This window comes from Balearica regulorum, chromosome 13 (genome assembly GCF_011004875.1).
Source record: "Balearica regulorum gibbericeps isolate bBalReg1 chromosome 13, bBalReg1.pri, whole genome shotgun sequence".
NCBI classification, from domain to species: Eukaryota; Metazoa; Chordata; class Aves; order Gruiformes; family Gruidae; genus Balearica; species Balearica regulorum.
In genome coordinates, this window is record NC_046196.1 from 7,288,554 (window position 1) to 7,304,587 (window position 16,034).

Here is a 16,034-nt window from a genome sequence, read left to right on the forward strand (position 1 = left end):
CTTACCTTCCTATTTTCAACATCTGAGGTCTACAGGCTTTCAAAGTCAATGCAGGTAATGATATACAGTAAAGAATAGGATTCTGGAAATTCAAATGATGGATAAGTCTGGAATTCCATGTGGGTCTAACAGATTTTTAAAACCAGGACTGAGAAAGCTCAATACTTGTTCCTCCCAATGAGAACTTTGATAATAACTGTCTGTGCCAATAGTTGTTTGCAGATTCAGAAACGATGCCACAGTCAGGGTAATGGCATGCAACATTCTGCTCAACCTTCCTTCACTGACTGAAAAAATAAAATTATTGAATGTTATAATCCTGTCCAGTTCATACAAGAGCAACACAAAGAAATCCACAAGAAAATCTGAGCACACCTCAGGACAATGTTTTGACTAGACAGGTGTATGTATTTTGGGGTATTCTGTTTGTGTGTTTTGGGTGAGCATTTATTTCTGTGCTTTGTGATGGGGAAAAGATTAGTCTGGTCTTTACTTTGTGGGATTTTTAAAAGCTATCTTTCCAATGGATTCATTCAGTGTTGCTGATTCTATTGGATTTGGGCAATTTGATATAATTTTAGAAAGATTGATTATGTACCTTGAAATTATTGATACTTAGGTCTTGAGGCTACCTATAACCAAAATAAGCCAAAAAAGAAGACACAAAAATTAAATAATTTTTAAAGTTTCTCTGTGAAATTTTAAGATGGTATCTTTTTGTAAAAAAATTGTCACTGCAGCAAAGAGAATGTTTTCAACTAGGCTGTAGTTCAGAGATGCCTATATAGTCTTAGTTTAACAAAATAGCTAATTGAGTAGTGTTGCATTAGCTCTAGATATTGCTGAAGAGAAATAGCATGGTATTATAAATACAAAATATTTTCTCTTCCTTGTAGCAAAGACATATTTCCATTTTTCTTTAGCTAATTCTTCATGGCAGACCACATGATTTGCAAAGTTTTTATTTCACTAAAAGCACGGAAAGAGAATATAATAACAGCCATAAATTATTTTCCTCTACTGAAAACACCACCAGCATGTGCACTGGGCACATGGTATGATTTTATTGCAGTCATTCTGTCATTAGTGAGCTGACAGCAATTCTGATTTAAAATGAAGTACAAAGTTGCATAAAAAAAGAGAAAATAATTATTTTGGTTTCTTACTAGCATTTCTAAACCAATAAAGTACTAATAATAGCAGAATACTAATAGTAAAGTACTAACACTGCAACTAAGAAGATTTTTAGGAATCACATTATATCCACAAATTACTTACATAAGTTTAATGAAGTGCTCTGTCAGCCCTCCTGACTAATTTGCAATACTTTTCTATGTGAGAAATATATATTAAAAAGCACACCACTAAGCATGTTATTACCTGTACCTACTCAGACTGGAAAAAAGATCTTCACACTAAAATTAAAAATAGCAGCCAAAACACTTTTTTTTTTTTTACTCAAATAGCTTCTGCAAATCTAAAATAATGAAAAACAAGGTGTATTCCAAACAGAGCTACTAACATAATATGCTAGCAGATTATGACATTACATTTGGATATGTGCAGCTAGCTTCTGATTACATTGTTTTTCTGTAGCTTTTGATGGCACTGTGTAAAACCAGTCCATTTTAAACTGGCTGCAGACTTTTTTCCCCAAAATTCATCTTGTACACCTGCCTTAGTACTAGGTTTTTTCCCTATGTTCTCTTTGGATTTTTCATGTTTGTTTTTAGCACTATGTTTTCCTCAGGTGAAATTAGTAACTGGGGCAGATTTCTTGTCTGGCTTTTCCTCTTAAGTCATTGATTTCAGGTCTCCACTCCTATGTCCTGCTAGTCATGGCACTGATCCTTCAATTTGCTGAAGCCTGCAACTGAAGTGAGATGAAGTGAGGAGTGCAGTGCCTTACAGAAGATACCTTATGATTTAACCTTGGACCCCCATTGCAGAATAAGCTTGAAAACTGCACTGAGACTGCGATTACTTTGGAAAGTTCCTGAATAGAGATGTTTTCCTGGATGTAAGTCTGACCCTTTATAAATAATATGTGCCTGAAACAGACAACTATGCGCCAAATCTGTATTGCTATAGTCAAGCCTCCCCTTATTTACCCATTTTACTTCAACCTAATTTGTTGGCTCTTCTGCATTTGAAATCAAGAGCCAACAGTAATCTTTACTGAGGTATTCAGATATGCTTCCTGGCATTCAGTTGCCTCTAGAACTTCATTTTGTTGTTAGAATACAGCAAAAACAGTCTACTGCTTTATAAATATAGGAAAAGTTAAATGGAAAATGTATTACTAGTTATCTGTTGCACCATTTCACAGTGTGAAAGAGAAATGCAGCCCGCCTAAGAAATGGATGCTATTTTCAAGCCTTTGGGTATTATTTTAAACATAATGATACATTTCTGTATTTGGCTCTTATAAGGAACCAATCTCAGGAGTAAAATATGAGAGACTGTGAAGTTGGAACACTAAACCACTTGCTATGCCAATAAAACACATTGGGGGCTTTAGGCCTGTGTAAGTAATATGGATGTTTGGTAGAGAGAAACAATGAAGGCAACATGCCATGGAAAAACTTCCTAGTGGAAATGTCAAAACATAATGCTTTCATCATCTTACATGAAGCTGTGCAACTCAGTAATATAATGAATATTATTTTTTTTAGTAAAGTTATACATTTACTTCAGAAAAAAAAAAAAATTGAAAGACATTGGTGCAATAGAAGAGTGGATATTCTTTTAACTCCATGAAGCTGAATGCAGTTTGCACACATTACAGTTTCATTTTGCAGATGACTTCTTTACCCCCTCACTCTCAGCTAAGGCAGGTTTACTGGATGGTGGCACAGGACTGCGTACTTCCTTTTCTTGGGCCCCTTTGGTGATAGTGGGTTTCCCCACTATTTTAAAGAATTTCTGCTTACAATAAAAGAATCCTTCATTCCCCTTTTTGGCAAATTAGGCTGTAGTATGAAATGCTAAAGGATCTCATGCCAAGGTTGCAGATTTATTCCAAGCCAGAAGTGAAATTGGTTCCATTATCTCACTGTAATCTGTCAAACCAATTGTTCTAACGGTGTATCATCATGTGTTGTCAAAAAGGGAATGTCACCTCCAGATGGGCATGGTGGAACACAGCATCCATTTAGTTTATGATCTACAACCGTAATTTTTCCCTCTCATTAGTTCCACACCTTTGGGTTCAATATTGCTGTTTATTTTCACACAACATCTCAAAGAATCACCTTTTGTCCTCTGTTTACACATTGAAAATGTCCAAGCCTTCCAGCATGTCAAGACTGTTCCCCTCTAGCCATGAAATAATCTCCTCATCCATTGTAACCTGCACCGCAACAATCACCCCAAAGTCTTACTTTTCCAGCTATGGCCCTTCCCTCTTTAATCATTCAGCTGACTCTTCAGACTAAAAGCAAAGATGTAAGTAGCAACACTTACTCTCTGCATCTGGCCACCAAGCTGAGTATCTTCTGCCCACGTCACCTCCTGTGAGCACTTTTAGCCAGTATTATTTTAAGCATCCACATGATTTTTCCTGTGCTACATTTACACGTAAGAGAGTCTAACAAAGACATCTGCAAAGCTGGTGCTTCAGTGATTCTTTACAGTAATCCCCCAAATGGCAATATCACTACACCCCTCTGTTGTGGTTTTAACCCCAGCTGGCAACTAAGCACCACTCAGCTGCTCAGCCCCCACCCTGCCCTGGTGCGATGGAGGGAGAATCAGGAAAGGGGGAAAGAAAAAAAACAACCCACAAACCTTGTAGGATGAGATGAAAGTGGTTTAAAAGGACAGCAAAGGAAGAGGGGGGAAAAAAGAATGTACGAAATGAGTGATCCACAGTGCAACTGCTCACGACCCAATGGCCGATGCCCATCCCATCCCTGAGCAGTGACTGTGCTTTGGCCAACTCGCCCCCAGTTTATATACTGAGTGTGACGTCATACAGGATAGACCATCCCTTTGGTCAGTTTGAGTCAGCTGTTTGTTTTAATTGTACTGTCACTAAAAGAACTTTCAAGTTCAGGAGAGAAAGAAATAGCAGTAATGTACAGGCCAAATACAATAAATGCAGAAATTAGTGATATAGATAATTGTCTAAACATACAGGCATGTGCTAGAACTTAAAGTTAGAAGCCTTGGTTCAGAAATAGGTTAGAAAAGACAATGGAATATTATATTATCTCATGGGATCTAACATTCAGCACGGTCTTTGGTTTGGTATTGCTGTGCAGAACAGGTCCCAAATCTACTTCTTAGTGTTACTGTGAGGTTCAGTAGATGTTAGAAAGGAAATCGCACAGCATGACAGCTACTTTTTGAAGAGAATTTGGAATATTCTGTGTATATGAACAAATTTCCCTGCCTGTTCCACTGGTGTAACTTCCCTGACATCACTGGGTTGCATGTGAATGAGAAGAGCAGGTACTGAGAGAGGGTAAGTGTCTCATTTGGTAAAGAAATACTAGTAGCGTTCAACAGGCTTCAATTACTTGAGCACATGTTCTGTAAATGAGTATTATCCTTCAAACATGGTTTTCACACAGGTTAGTCCTCTATGTGCAGCTAAAACTGTAAGTTTAGCTTCTGCAGTACTTCCGTGCAGGCTATCTCTGCCAGAGAGAGGACCTGTTTGCAAGAGCGTTCCTTACCAATAATTAATTCCTCTCTTCTCACTGTTGTGTGTCTGAGAAGCCTGCAACTGCATCATGTCTGCAAAATCACATGGATACGATCTCCATGGTGATAGTGTCATGTGGTATGCAAACATCAGCTGGCTAGTCAAGGTTACTTTGGCAACCCAAGTGTCACAGGTAATGATGCAAATCTTGTTCAGCTTTATGAAAGAATAATCGGAATTAAAAACTTGCCCATTTCTCATTCTAGGGCTGGTTTTGTTCTGTTGCTGTTCCTAACAGACACTATTTCAATGAGCCCAGAGCTATCTCCGTTAGAATTACAAACACCAATATCAATAATATTTATTCAAGCATCATTTGTATGCAGTAATAAAGAAAGAGATGCATAGTCTAGCTGAGATACTGCATAAACAAAGCTTTAGTACTCTAGCTTTCATTAGTGCCATAAGGCAACATGATTTTTATTATCAGAGTCACTGCTGTGGTCTATTACAAAGCTATGTTGTCTTTAATATGAATTGTAAGCTGCATCATAATTGCAGATGCTCTTCTCAGACCAGAAGAGTCTTCTTTCATGTCATTGGCATATATGGCTTTTAAAACTGAACACAGCACTCCATACGAAGAAAAATCATGTAGTCTCTGTCTTCTGAATTATGTCTGTTTAGGTTTGGTCTGTGGAAGGGTGGAAACTCAAGAAACCCAAGGGCAACAATTTTGTAGCTTGCTGGCAGCTCTGAGGGAAGTGAACTGGCATAGTACACCAGGGAGATTCTGCCAGAATACGGGAAGTATAGAACAAAACCACATCTCCCTTTTAGGCTACGTTTGCCACAGCCCTGTTAGCATGGCTTAGGCTAACAGAAGGGACAGGACACGGGCTCCCTAGCTATCCTGTGACATACGCATGGAGAGCAGTCACTGGGCTCCTTTGCACTGTGTTCTCCTGCTCTCAAATGCGACATCTGTCAGAATTTAGTCCTATTGTTTGACTGGCATATTTCTTCTTCCTCAATGATCTCGAAGTGTCTCTCCCATGTTTATGCAACATGATTTAGTGGAGTAATATTTCATCGGAAAACATGCAGGTTTTTTTTAAAGCTTTGTTGGTTTATTTTTTGGTTTTGGTTTTTTGTGGTTTTTTTTTTTTTTTTAAATGAGTTTGCAAAATTTTCCTTTCTCAGGCTAAGTCTTTTGTACAAGTTTTGGTAGAAAAGCTGTTTGCCTGGGTGTGATTACTGAAAATTACCCTATCACAGATGCAGTTATTTGGACAAAACCATCCTTTTTCTGGTAGGGATCATTTCCCTTGGGAGTGAATGGAATAACCTGTATTGACCACAGCACTCTTCCATGGGAATGATCTGCATTCTTGATGGGAATATTCTCCTTGCACTGTGTAGCAGGATAGCTAGCAGAAAATTGTGTCTAGTATTTAATTGACCTAACTGCTGTGACAAAAATCCTCCAATTAAGTGTTTGCACGGCACCTGGGTATATGGGAAGCTGGCAAACACACATCTGCAATTGGCCTGGATTATCTATCCTCTCTTTCCCAGGCTGATTCTCCTTTCTTACCTACACTATTAATTCTAAAGAGACCTCTGAAACTCTCTTTCTTCTCCTGAAGGCTGAGGGTATGCAGCATCTTGCAAGATAGATGAAAAAGCCGCATAATATTTACATGATTTTGAATAGTCTCTATTCCTGCCCACGGTGAATACAGCCAGCTCTTAACATGCAGAAATCAAGCACTGAGCAAGAAGACACATCACACTTAGGGTATCTGGGACCCAAATTTCATAAACACCTACTGAAAAAAAAAAAGTGCATGGGGAAAACATGGATACTATCAAAATCAACTGCTAAAGCGTTAAAAAGTTAGTATCACTAGCAGTGATTTTGAGCTGATTAGAGTATTTTAGACACAGGACTAGGAAAGTAACTTGGGCCATGGAGTCTATTTCCTTGCTATGAAGCTAAGATGTCATCCTGCTGGTATCCATCTGAAATCAAAAAGAATTTTATCCAATTCACCTGTTTCTGCTTTGTTATGCTGAACTTTTGCACCAATGGTTTTGCCTGCATACATGCAAATAGAAAGTACTTTTAAAATCCTTTTCATTCCTCCATTGCTATTCAGGGCTGCAAACAGCAGCTCTGGCCCCTATTCCCTTCTGCTGCCTGTCAGCAAGGAGGGACCTTTTCTCTAGAATACCTTTTAGCCTCACTGTATGTTGCCATGGCAGCAAGACTAAAACCAGACCCAAGATGAGAAAAATGTCAAAGGAATAAAAACTGACGCTACAGGCAAATTCTGACTCCGAGTTCTCCCTTGGCTACTGAAGATATCTATTAAGTTATACATCTTTTAGATGGAGAGCTACAGCTGCAGAACTGTGCTGTTTTCACTCTTTCCTTATTCCTATAAGCTCCTGCTGACGTCAATGAGTACTTGTTTGCCTCGGTAAAATTCAAAGAAAAAGAGATTTAAAGCTTTGTAATTACAGAATAACCGAGCCAAACCTTGCCAGCTTTTACTTACGGAGTCAACAGGGATAAAGCAGAAAAGAGGCAGAACCAACATCACATTAAATATTTACAAGTACTAAACAGCAGTGCCTAGCTTATCAATTTGGTGGGAGCTTTCCTACATGGTAAAAGAAAAGACACTGAAATTTGATCCATCAACACAAAGAATTCAGCAAGTTAGGACGGCTCAGGTTAAAACCCAGCATTTTGGTTGCAAGCAAAGTGCTACAGAAAGAACATCTCTATGAGACTATGTGTATTATCTCAGAAAAACCTGCACAGAGTGAGAACGAAAGCTATTTTTGATTTAAACTGTCACAGCACAGCTCTTCTCATTATCACTTGTTATTAACATAGGCTTGAAGAAAAAGGGATTTTTTTCTGCATTAATATGGGAAATAAATAATTACCTTATTACTTTCAAAGTCAAGGGTTGCTTCTGAAGGGTAGAGATTTGGTGAAGAAATCCCTGGAACACCCTCGAGCAGAAAAGCCACATCTTGGGAATCAGGATGAAGCTTTAAGGATCCTGTGCTGGAATGTCTTTTAGAGCAGAATAAAGCCAGAACTCTCGGACCCAAATGTTCTGCAGCAGTTGGTCTAGTCAATAGCACAATACGATCATACTGACTCTATGCTGAGAATAACCAGTCTGAAGACGAGCACAGCATTGTGTAGAAGGGATATAGAACTTTTGTGATAAAGTTAAAAAGTTCCTCAAATCCACTAACCAAAGGGGGAGAGCTCCTACATCACGCTTCTGGTTGCCACTATATCCCTGTGAGCCACTGACTCCCAGCTACCGCCTGAATCTTTGGGATTGCCAGTCGAAATTATGATAGCATGGTCCTAATTTATACTAGGATGATGGCTTTAAGCACATCAAAGCCACAAGTAGAGGAGCTCAGAACCGGTCACCTTTATGGTACCTCTCTCCATTCTGAGCAGTGATGCATCTTACAGTAAGTTGCAGCCAACTGTGTACCCAGGGATGCCCCAGACATTCCTGAACCTTGGGGTATTCAGAAGAGTAGTGGTTCAGATTCCACTCTGGTGAGTCTGGTTTGGTGCACAGCAGTGGAAAATTAGAAGCAACACTGCAGCAGCTGCACTGGGGAAAATTCTTTTGGCTGCAAAGGAGTTTTGGCAGTTGCAGGCAAAAGAAACAGGCTCCCAGGTTAAGATGCAGCAGTCTCTTGCCTAAATTGAATTCATATATAATGTTCAGTTCAGTGTATTCCTGTATTCTATCACAATCTGTTATAACAATTTATGGCAGAAAATAAAGTTTATTACATTCATCACTATGCAATTAAAAAAAGGACATTTTATGTTGTTATTGACTATCAAGCTCCATTACATCAGTTTTTAAACTCTTGCCTCAGCAATGTTGCCTTGTGATTTCTTTGGAAAAAACGTTTGGAGAAAAACTGCACCAACCCACAAGTATGTATCGTTTGTTCTCTTTCACATAAGCATGCTCTAGAGTGTCTCCCCCTCCTCCACCCTCACAACGTGCAGACTTAATTATAAGTATACTGCTTTGCGTAGCATGGTATTGTTGCCTTTGTAATTATAATGCCTAGACTGTAGATGGTGAATGCTGCTGATCTCCTCTGCATAGCCTTGCAGCAGCAATCCTGTCTGGTTCCTTCTCTGCAGGAATCTGGCAAACAAGAGATCCCTCTTCACAAACAAGTGAAAGATCAGCCAGCCTTTCTGAACTATGTTGTTTCACAGCCATACGAGAGCTCTGAGTCTGAAATACCTCCAGAACCACAGCTTTTCATACAGACTGTCTAGACACTTGCAGGACACTACTTAAAGACAGAAGAATCTTTTCTTTGACACCAGATTCTGAATTGCCTCTGAGCTAACTAGCTTCAATCCATGTCTTAATTCTGGCTCTGGGCAAACAGGCACAAACATTGCCACCTAGGGCATGGGGGGACCTAACAAACCAGCTTGCAAAATATTAGGTGGTTCTTGAACATGCATTTATCAAAAATCAATACTAATTCTACCATGTTTTTGTACATGTATGCAGTTACACTCGAATATAAATGAAATATCAAAGAGTAGGCTCTTTTCTGCAGGGACTCTGCTTCATTTGAGCAATGCTTGGGACTGTGGGGCCCCGATTCCCAAGGTTCCCCAGCACAGCTGACTTTACTTTGATGGCAGTGTTAAACCTTCACAGTGACAGCACCCGTGGATATTATCTGTGGATTTAACACTGCTTCACTGTATGGCTGTGTGCAAAACCTTTGAGTTACATGCCTTGGTTTCTTTGTCAACATCACACACTATTTATGTAGTCCATAGGAATACTGCTATGTGCTAGTGAATCAGTCAGGTGGCCCTTTGAACCATACACAGCTTTAGTATACAGGCTATTACAATTTTTAGTGTCCACAGTCAAATAATATAAGAAAATTATTCCAGAAAGCTCAAAGTGCCTGTTCTATATGCTGTTTCTTTTGTTGTCTCTCTAACCAGCAGTCCTTGTCACATTAGAAGTGGGCTAGTGGTGTAGATGAAACCCTGTTCTGACCTCATGTGACTCTTCATAGCCTCCAAATGCAATCAAATTAGGGATAACGCAACCTGAGCTCACCCAGTTACATCAAAGTTTGAGGCATGAATAAAGACAACACACAGGAGTTAAATGTCTATCAGTATTGGTCACTCTGCCTCATTCCAGGATGCCAACCAACACACACCACTTGGGTTTGTATGCCTCTGCAAAAGATTATTTGCACTACCACTTTTTTCTGCTATGGTGAAAAAACAGTTATTCTTTTTTACAGTTGTAGTTTTAGATCAAAAGCCCTTCCAGCTACCTTCTGGATATGACAAAACCAAAAACCCACATGTGATTACTTTCTTGCTCTTTCCCAAGCATTTATCAGTACCTGTTTATTCAAGTTTCTGTTTATTGGCAACAAAATAGTTTATTTTATAGAAAGGAGGTATTTCTTTATGCATACCTCACTAGAGAGGATTTGCTTTAAGAAGCTGCAAAATTATAGAAAACTTTCCAAAAGGAAGATTTTTTTTTTCCCTCTTATATTATTTGACTAGCACTCCATACTAATGACCTATATTACTCCCATCTCATTTGTCTTTCAAGCTTGTTCTTACTCTTACTGGTTACAAAATACAGTAAACATTCAGTCTTCCAGATAGTAAAGATGTAATCATTAAAAAGCCTTGACATTGTAATTTCCAGAGTCTGAGAAGTTTTACATACAAATCCACCTACCAGGATCAGATTACAAGAGCAATTTGTAATTGTAAAAGAGTTAATATTGTGACTTTGAAAGAAATCTCCATGTTCTTTTGTGACAATGGATGCTTTCCAATAAAATTCATCCCTAATCAGTAAACCAATTATGTAAATTTTTGAAACTCAAAGTAAACCTCAAAAGTCTCAAAAGATCCAAATGAGAAAATATTGCTCCTCTGATTTTTTGTATAATTTGTTTTGTTTCAGAAAGTAGTACCATGAGGATTGCAAATCTAATTATTCATAAGTCATGATCATATTTTTTGATTATTTGAAAAGCTAAGTCAGATCCTACCATTGGGTGCCACTCTAACTTCATTAAAATTATACTTAAACAAAGCCCAAATCCACCAATATATTAAACCGTAATACAGCTGTAATGCTAGAGAGTATGCTTGATGCTTATCCTCAGTTTGAGCTACATCAGTTTACAGTAAGATTGAAATCGTTTATCTAGGTAAGATGAAAGGTATTTGAATTTATCTTGCTTGCTAGTTGACGGTTTTACAATATATTTCGCAGTCCTATTTGCTTTATTACTTAATATTTCTCCTGGCACTGTTAAAAAATGTCTCATTCTAAGCATATATTACAGATCTTAACTCCATATAAGTATTGTACTGATATGATTGCTATAAAAATTGATTTAGTCTACAAGAAGTTTAATGTTCATGTGTGAATACTCATTCAGCTCAGCATTACATTGTATCGACTGAAATCAAATTGCTACGTAATTGGTAGCAGGGAAACCAAAGCAGAAGTATTCATGTGATAGCTGAATCGGGGACTTCCGAAGCCAGTTTCTAATCTAATTCAATTAAACTTGCATATATACTAGCTGCAATAATTCATGAAAATAGGCAAGAACTTCAGTAACACACATTTTTCTAGCTCTAGGCTAATACAGGCTTAACTGTAGGAACTCTTAGAATTACACTGGATGTTTCCTTTGAATTGAAGGAAAAGATACAGCATTGTGCTAATTCTACTAAAGGATTCAAAGGTTATCCCCTTTTTCCTCAGGAAGGTTTAGTATCTTTGAGATATTTTACCCAGGACATAACCTAGCATATAATAAGAAAAAAAACCTCTCAGGGTCTTCTCAAGGTTGTTGGTATTTGGTGATGGTAGGGAATTCACTTTTACGCAACCTTTATTCTACTGAACTGAATGTATTTAAAGAAAGATTTGGAGCCGCCCGTGATGTGTGAGGCTTTATTTCTTATGGATGTGGCCTACGTTTTCAAATGTGTGCACTTTACTAATAACACATACAAGGCCTGAACTTTGATATTCAAACCAGCATATTCAGTAAATTCAAAACAGTGGAAAATCAGCTGCTCATCTGAAAGTCTTAAATTACACTGCTTCCTTTTGGTACTGTTTTCTTTAAGTCAGTGATCATAACGTACAGATTTGCCCTACAAAATACATTTGTGTTCGGTCATTCACAGCAAGCTAATATATAGAAGAACCTTTTAGTATTGACAATCTATCTACTTTGTTGCCTTGGTGTTAATTTATATCATTATCTGTAATGAGCAGTAATATCATTACTAAACTGCAATACCATATAAAACTCTCAATTATCACATTAAATTTGGATTATATTATGCTAAGAGATGTCTTTATGCCCAAGAGTAATTTTGCTTTTAAAACTCATCTGTGTTTGAAACGATTGAAAAGAATATATGAGCCATTTTCATTAGGTGAGAACATTTATCTTGATTAATGATTGTTATGCACTAAAATAAAGTGTTATTTTGGATACAAGCATTGCATTTTGATCAGGGTAAAATTATGTAAAGCAGAAAAGTTAGCTTGCTTCCAACTAAAGTTCCCCACTATACTTAGAAAAGGATAATCTAATCATAGCATGCAATAATGTTGTAAAACGTTATAAAATCTTAAAGCTTTAATACTTTAAACATCACATGACAGGGAATTTTGGATAATAAAAATCAAATCCAAATCAGAACAGTCTAATAATCAGGTGGCATCAGAACAGAGCTGTACATAGTGTGTGCTGCCGCTGGTACTGAGTAAGTGCCCACGACCAACTTTCACAGCCTTTGGGGAAAGTGCATGAGTCTCTTGGTAAACCTGAGAGTGGGCTTAATGCATGGAAGATATCCACTGACTGAGATATTAATTCTCTTGCTCTCTAGAGAGAAGGAATTCGTCCATGTTGTGATGATCCAGTAATGAATCTCAAGGTGTGTAAGGTAGGACTCAAACACTTGAATACCTTGACTCATGAAGTTTAATATTTAACTGTTGTTCCTAATTACAATCAATACTAGCAATGGATTATCTCGATAATATGTAGAAGATTATCTACATGAAACTACAAAATTATCTTGTCTGCATGTCTTGTAGCTAAGACAGTAATGATTCCTGTTTTTATGATATCAGCAAAGTTGTATGAAATATAACACAAAACTTGTGTCATCTTTGCAATAAAGAGAATCTAGTAACCTAATTAGACTATTAGTATGAAAAGAAAAAAAAAATTGGAAACAACCCAGGAGATGAATTTTGTGCTACTGCTCATGAGATTTCCACGAATTCTACCAGCCTGCCAAAACTAGTCATCAACATGATTAGTTCCTGAGAGACAAATTTGGTTTTGCTGATGGAACGAATAATTCACTTTTTTTTGGGCTATTGTTACATGGATACACTGATAAGCAGATCCCAGAAGAGCTAGAATGTTCATCTAAAACTGAAAAGGTCCAATTCATTTCATTTATCAGAGTTGTATGTCTACTGACAACTAAACATCCCTCTACTATCGCTAAGAGCTTATGTCAATGTTATCTCTTTATAGGCCAAGCACCAGAAAACCCTAAAAGCAGAAAAATGTGAGCTAGGATATACAGCAGAAATGCTGAAGGCACAGTATCTGCTGATGTTTCTCACCACAGTAATTTTGCAGTCTCTGAAAGTGTCTCATTCTCTTCTGCTCTGCTAACCTTTCTGCTCACTGTCAGTCATGGAAGACAGCCACAGGGACCAATGCTGCCAATGTAGCATCTTTTAGACAAAATGGACCCATCACATTTAAATATAGAGAGATATTTTCCTTATTTCTTATCTCCCACTCCCTTTTGATTCTTTTCAGTGAATTCTTAGATGGTTTTTTAGGCATTCATTGATTAATGAAATATTAGACTCCTAGATTATAGCCAGAAACCACCCCCCCCAAAATAACTAGTCTGATTTTTTGCAAATCAGCGGTCCAAACCTCATCCAAAATAATCAGGGATCTCTTTCCAGTCTGAAAATGGGAAACTTTCAAAGGCAGGAGTCTGAAATTATTTGTATTCTGTATTGTGCCAGACATAAAAGGATGACACCTCTCAGGTCTCTCAACGTCACCAAGTAGACTTCATTATTTCTATCTCAGGTTTTTTAAAATCTCTAGCACCTAGAGAAATAGGTCTTTTTAAATTTGAACCGAGACCAAAAAAGTTCCTGACAGAATAAAAACAGTCACTAGGAAATGTTAACACAAGCCTCAGATTTCTCCTTCATGGTACCTGGGAGAAGCACCGAGTTTCTCACATTAGCAGTCCCTGCCAGTTCAGCTTGAACTACTGAGAACTTTCCAAACCAGCCAACTAATTAACAAAGAAGCATGAGTGGAATTTTTTGACATAGAGGAAAATCCCAGGTTCCATTCACAGGCTCTGTGGCTCAAAATACACACACTAGTACCGCATAGCGCAAGAATGAAATAGCATCTAAATATGCCTTTGAAAACGTAGTTTCCAATATTTTCCCTTTAGTACCCGTTACTTATCTAGTGTTTTTCATTTATGGCATCCAATAGTTATTTCTCCGCGTGACAGAAAACACTCACTGTTCCAAATCTTAAGAATTCCTTGCCACTTAGGGGTACTACCAACTCTGTGGAAGACAAGGTAAAGTAAACTTTCTGTTAGAATCCATTTAAAATTATTTCTGCTGGTGGATGTAACATATTGGCTTATATTTAATCAACCTGCATGCAAGACAGGGAGGAGACAGGCAGATGTTCATTGCGTTATTGGGTAGAAATAAAAAGGAATTGAAGCATGTTTGGATCAAAGGTGTAAAAACAAGTAGCTTTTGTTCTCATAATACTTTATGAAGAGTCTAGAAATTGTTTTTGAATAGGGAAATGACTCCCTGCAACCCTGTTTTCCTGACTCTTGAGAACAGCTGAAATTCTCTGACACAAACAGTAAAAATGAAGTGTAAAACAAACATTCCAGATAGAGTATATTTCTTCTGTATTTATCTCCTGGAGTTATGCACATATATTAGTGCTTTTAAATGCGGCCTTGATGCCTAAAGTATATCCCCTCTGCTTCAGTAAAGCTTTCCCTAGCTAGGTCTCTGGTTATTTTCTTGCAAGAGTAGAGTATCACCATATCAGTTCAATACATAAGGAATGTGTGCCAATTTATTACTTAAAAGCCAACTAAATTATTTCAGTAAGCAGATGACTCCTGGAAAATACTGCTTCTTCAGAGTAATTAATCAGCAGCTTGCTCCACTTAACAGGTTTGTTCTTATTTTTTCTAATAAATGACAAACCAGTTTTTCCCATATACAGTCTTCTGTTGCTAATTTAATTAACTGGAAGCATGTGACTAGTTTATCTTTAACGGCACACACTTTGAGTGGAATCTATCATTGCTTCCTATATTGTTTTCCTGACTATTTGCCCCCCACCCTCACATTACCCACCAGGAACCAATGGTGGTTTATATGTCATTTTCCTTTGGCCTGCAGTTACAGAAAACCATTATCTATGTTGCACACAAGGGCAAAGAGAAATGACAATCTGTCCTGACCCAGAAACATGAATGACTCACCACTGCACTTTCAACTTCCAGCATCTCATGCCTTCAAGAAAAGTATTTTCTGCCTGTGTATCTCCATAACTAATTAATTCTTAGCAGAGTGCTTACTAAGTAGATTAGAAAAGTGCTGTAGCTGCAGGCTGTATTTATGTTAATTGAGAAAGGTTTAGTCTCACACTAGTCAGCTTCTAACCTTTGTAACAGCAATATTTGAACACAGAATCAGTGTTCATCAGAAATATTGCCAAAATAGTTTCCATGTCTGCTACTTCATTCCAAAATATTAAGATACAATTCCCCTGAAATGGAACAGCTTACTGAAGTTTGGTAGAACACATACCACCCCGAGATTAGAGCCCCCAGTAAACACACCGAACCTCAAAGATTGCAGAGATGCCGAGACACTGCCCAGGGGCTTGGCTGTTAGAGGCCAGAACCGGGAACTAGAGATTTTTAGGCCGATCCATGATCTTTTCACTAACACACTGCATGGCATCAGGCAAGTGAAGCTATCCACCGTCTCTTTTGGTGTTTATCTATTAAATGAGTATTATAGCATGAATATTCTCAGCATGCACAAAGAAACATTCTGAAGACTCTAGATGGCAAAACTGTATAACAGCTACGCAACGGGCAGGCTAGACAAACTAAATTTCAGAAGCTGTAAAGAAAATAAAGCACAGAGCTGAA

At 37.8% G+C, this 16,034-nt stretch overlaps 1 protein-coding gene across 2 annotated transcripts in view; it reads right to left on the bottom strand.

Annotated features, from left to right (window-relative positions):
* The window catches only part of VAT1L (vesicle amine transport 1 like), a 61,426-nt gene that overhangs the window by 9,694 nt on the left and 35,698 nt on the right, over positions 1–16,034 (bottom strand). Inside the window, exon 8 of one of the 2 annotated variants that reach the window (XM_075765472.1) lies at positions 6,627–6,752. The exons of the other annotated variant lie outside the window; for it this stretch is intronic. Within the exon in view, the coding sequence (XP_075621587.1) occupies positions 6,642–6,752 (111 nt within the window). The 3' untranslated portion in view covers positions 6,627–6,641. Of the gene's footprint in view, positions 1–6,626; positions 6,753–16,034 lie in introns of those variants that run through there. 2 annotated transcript variants of the gene reach the window in all.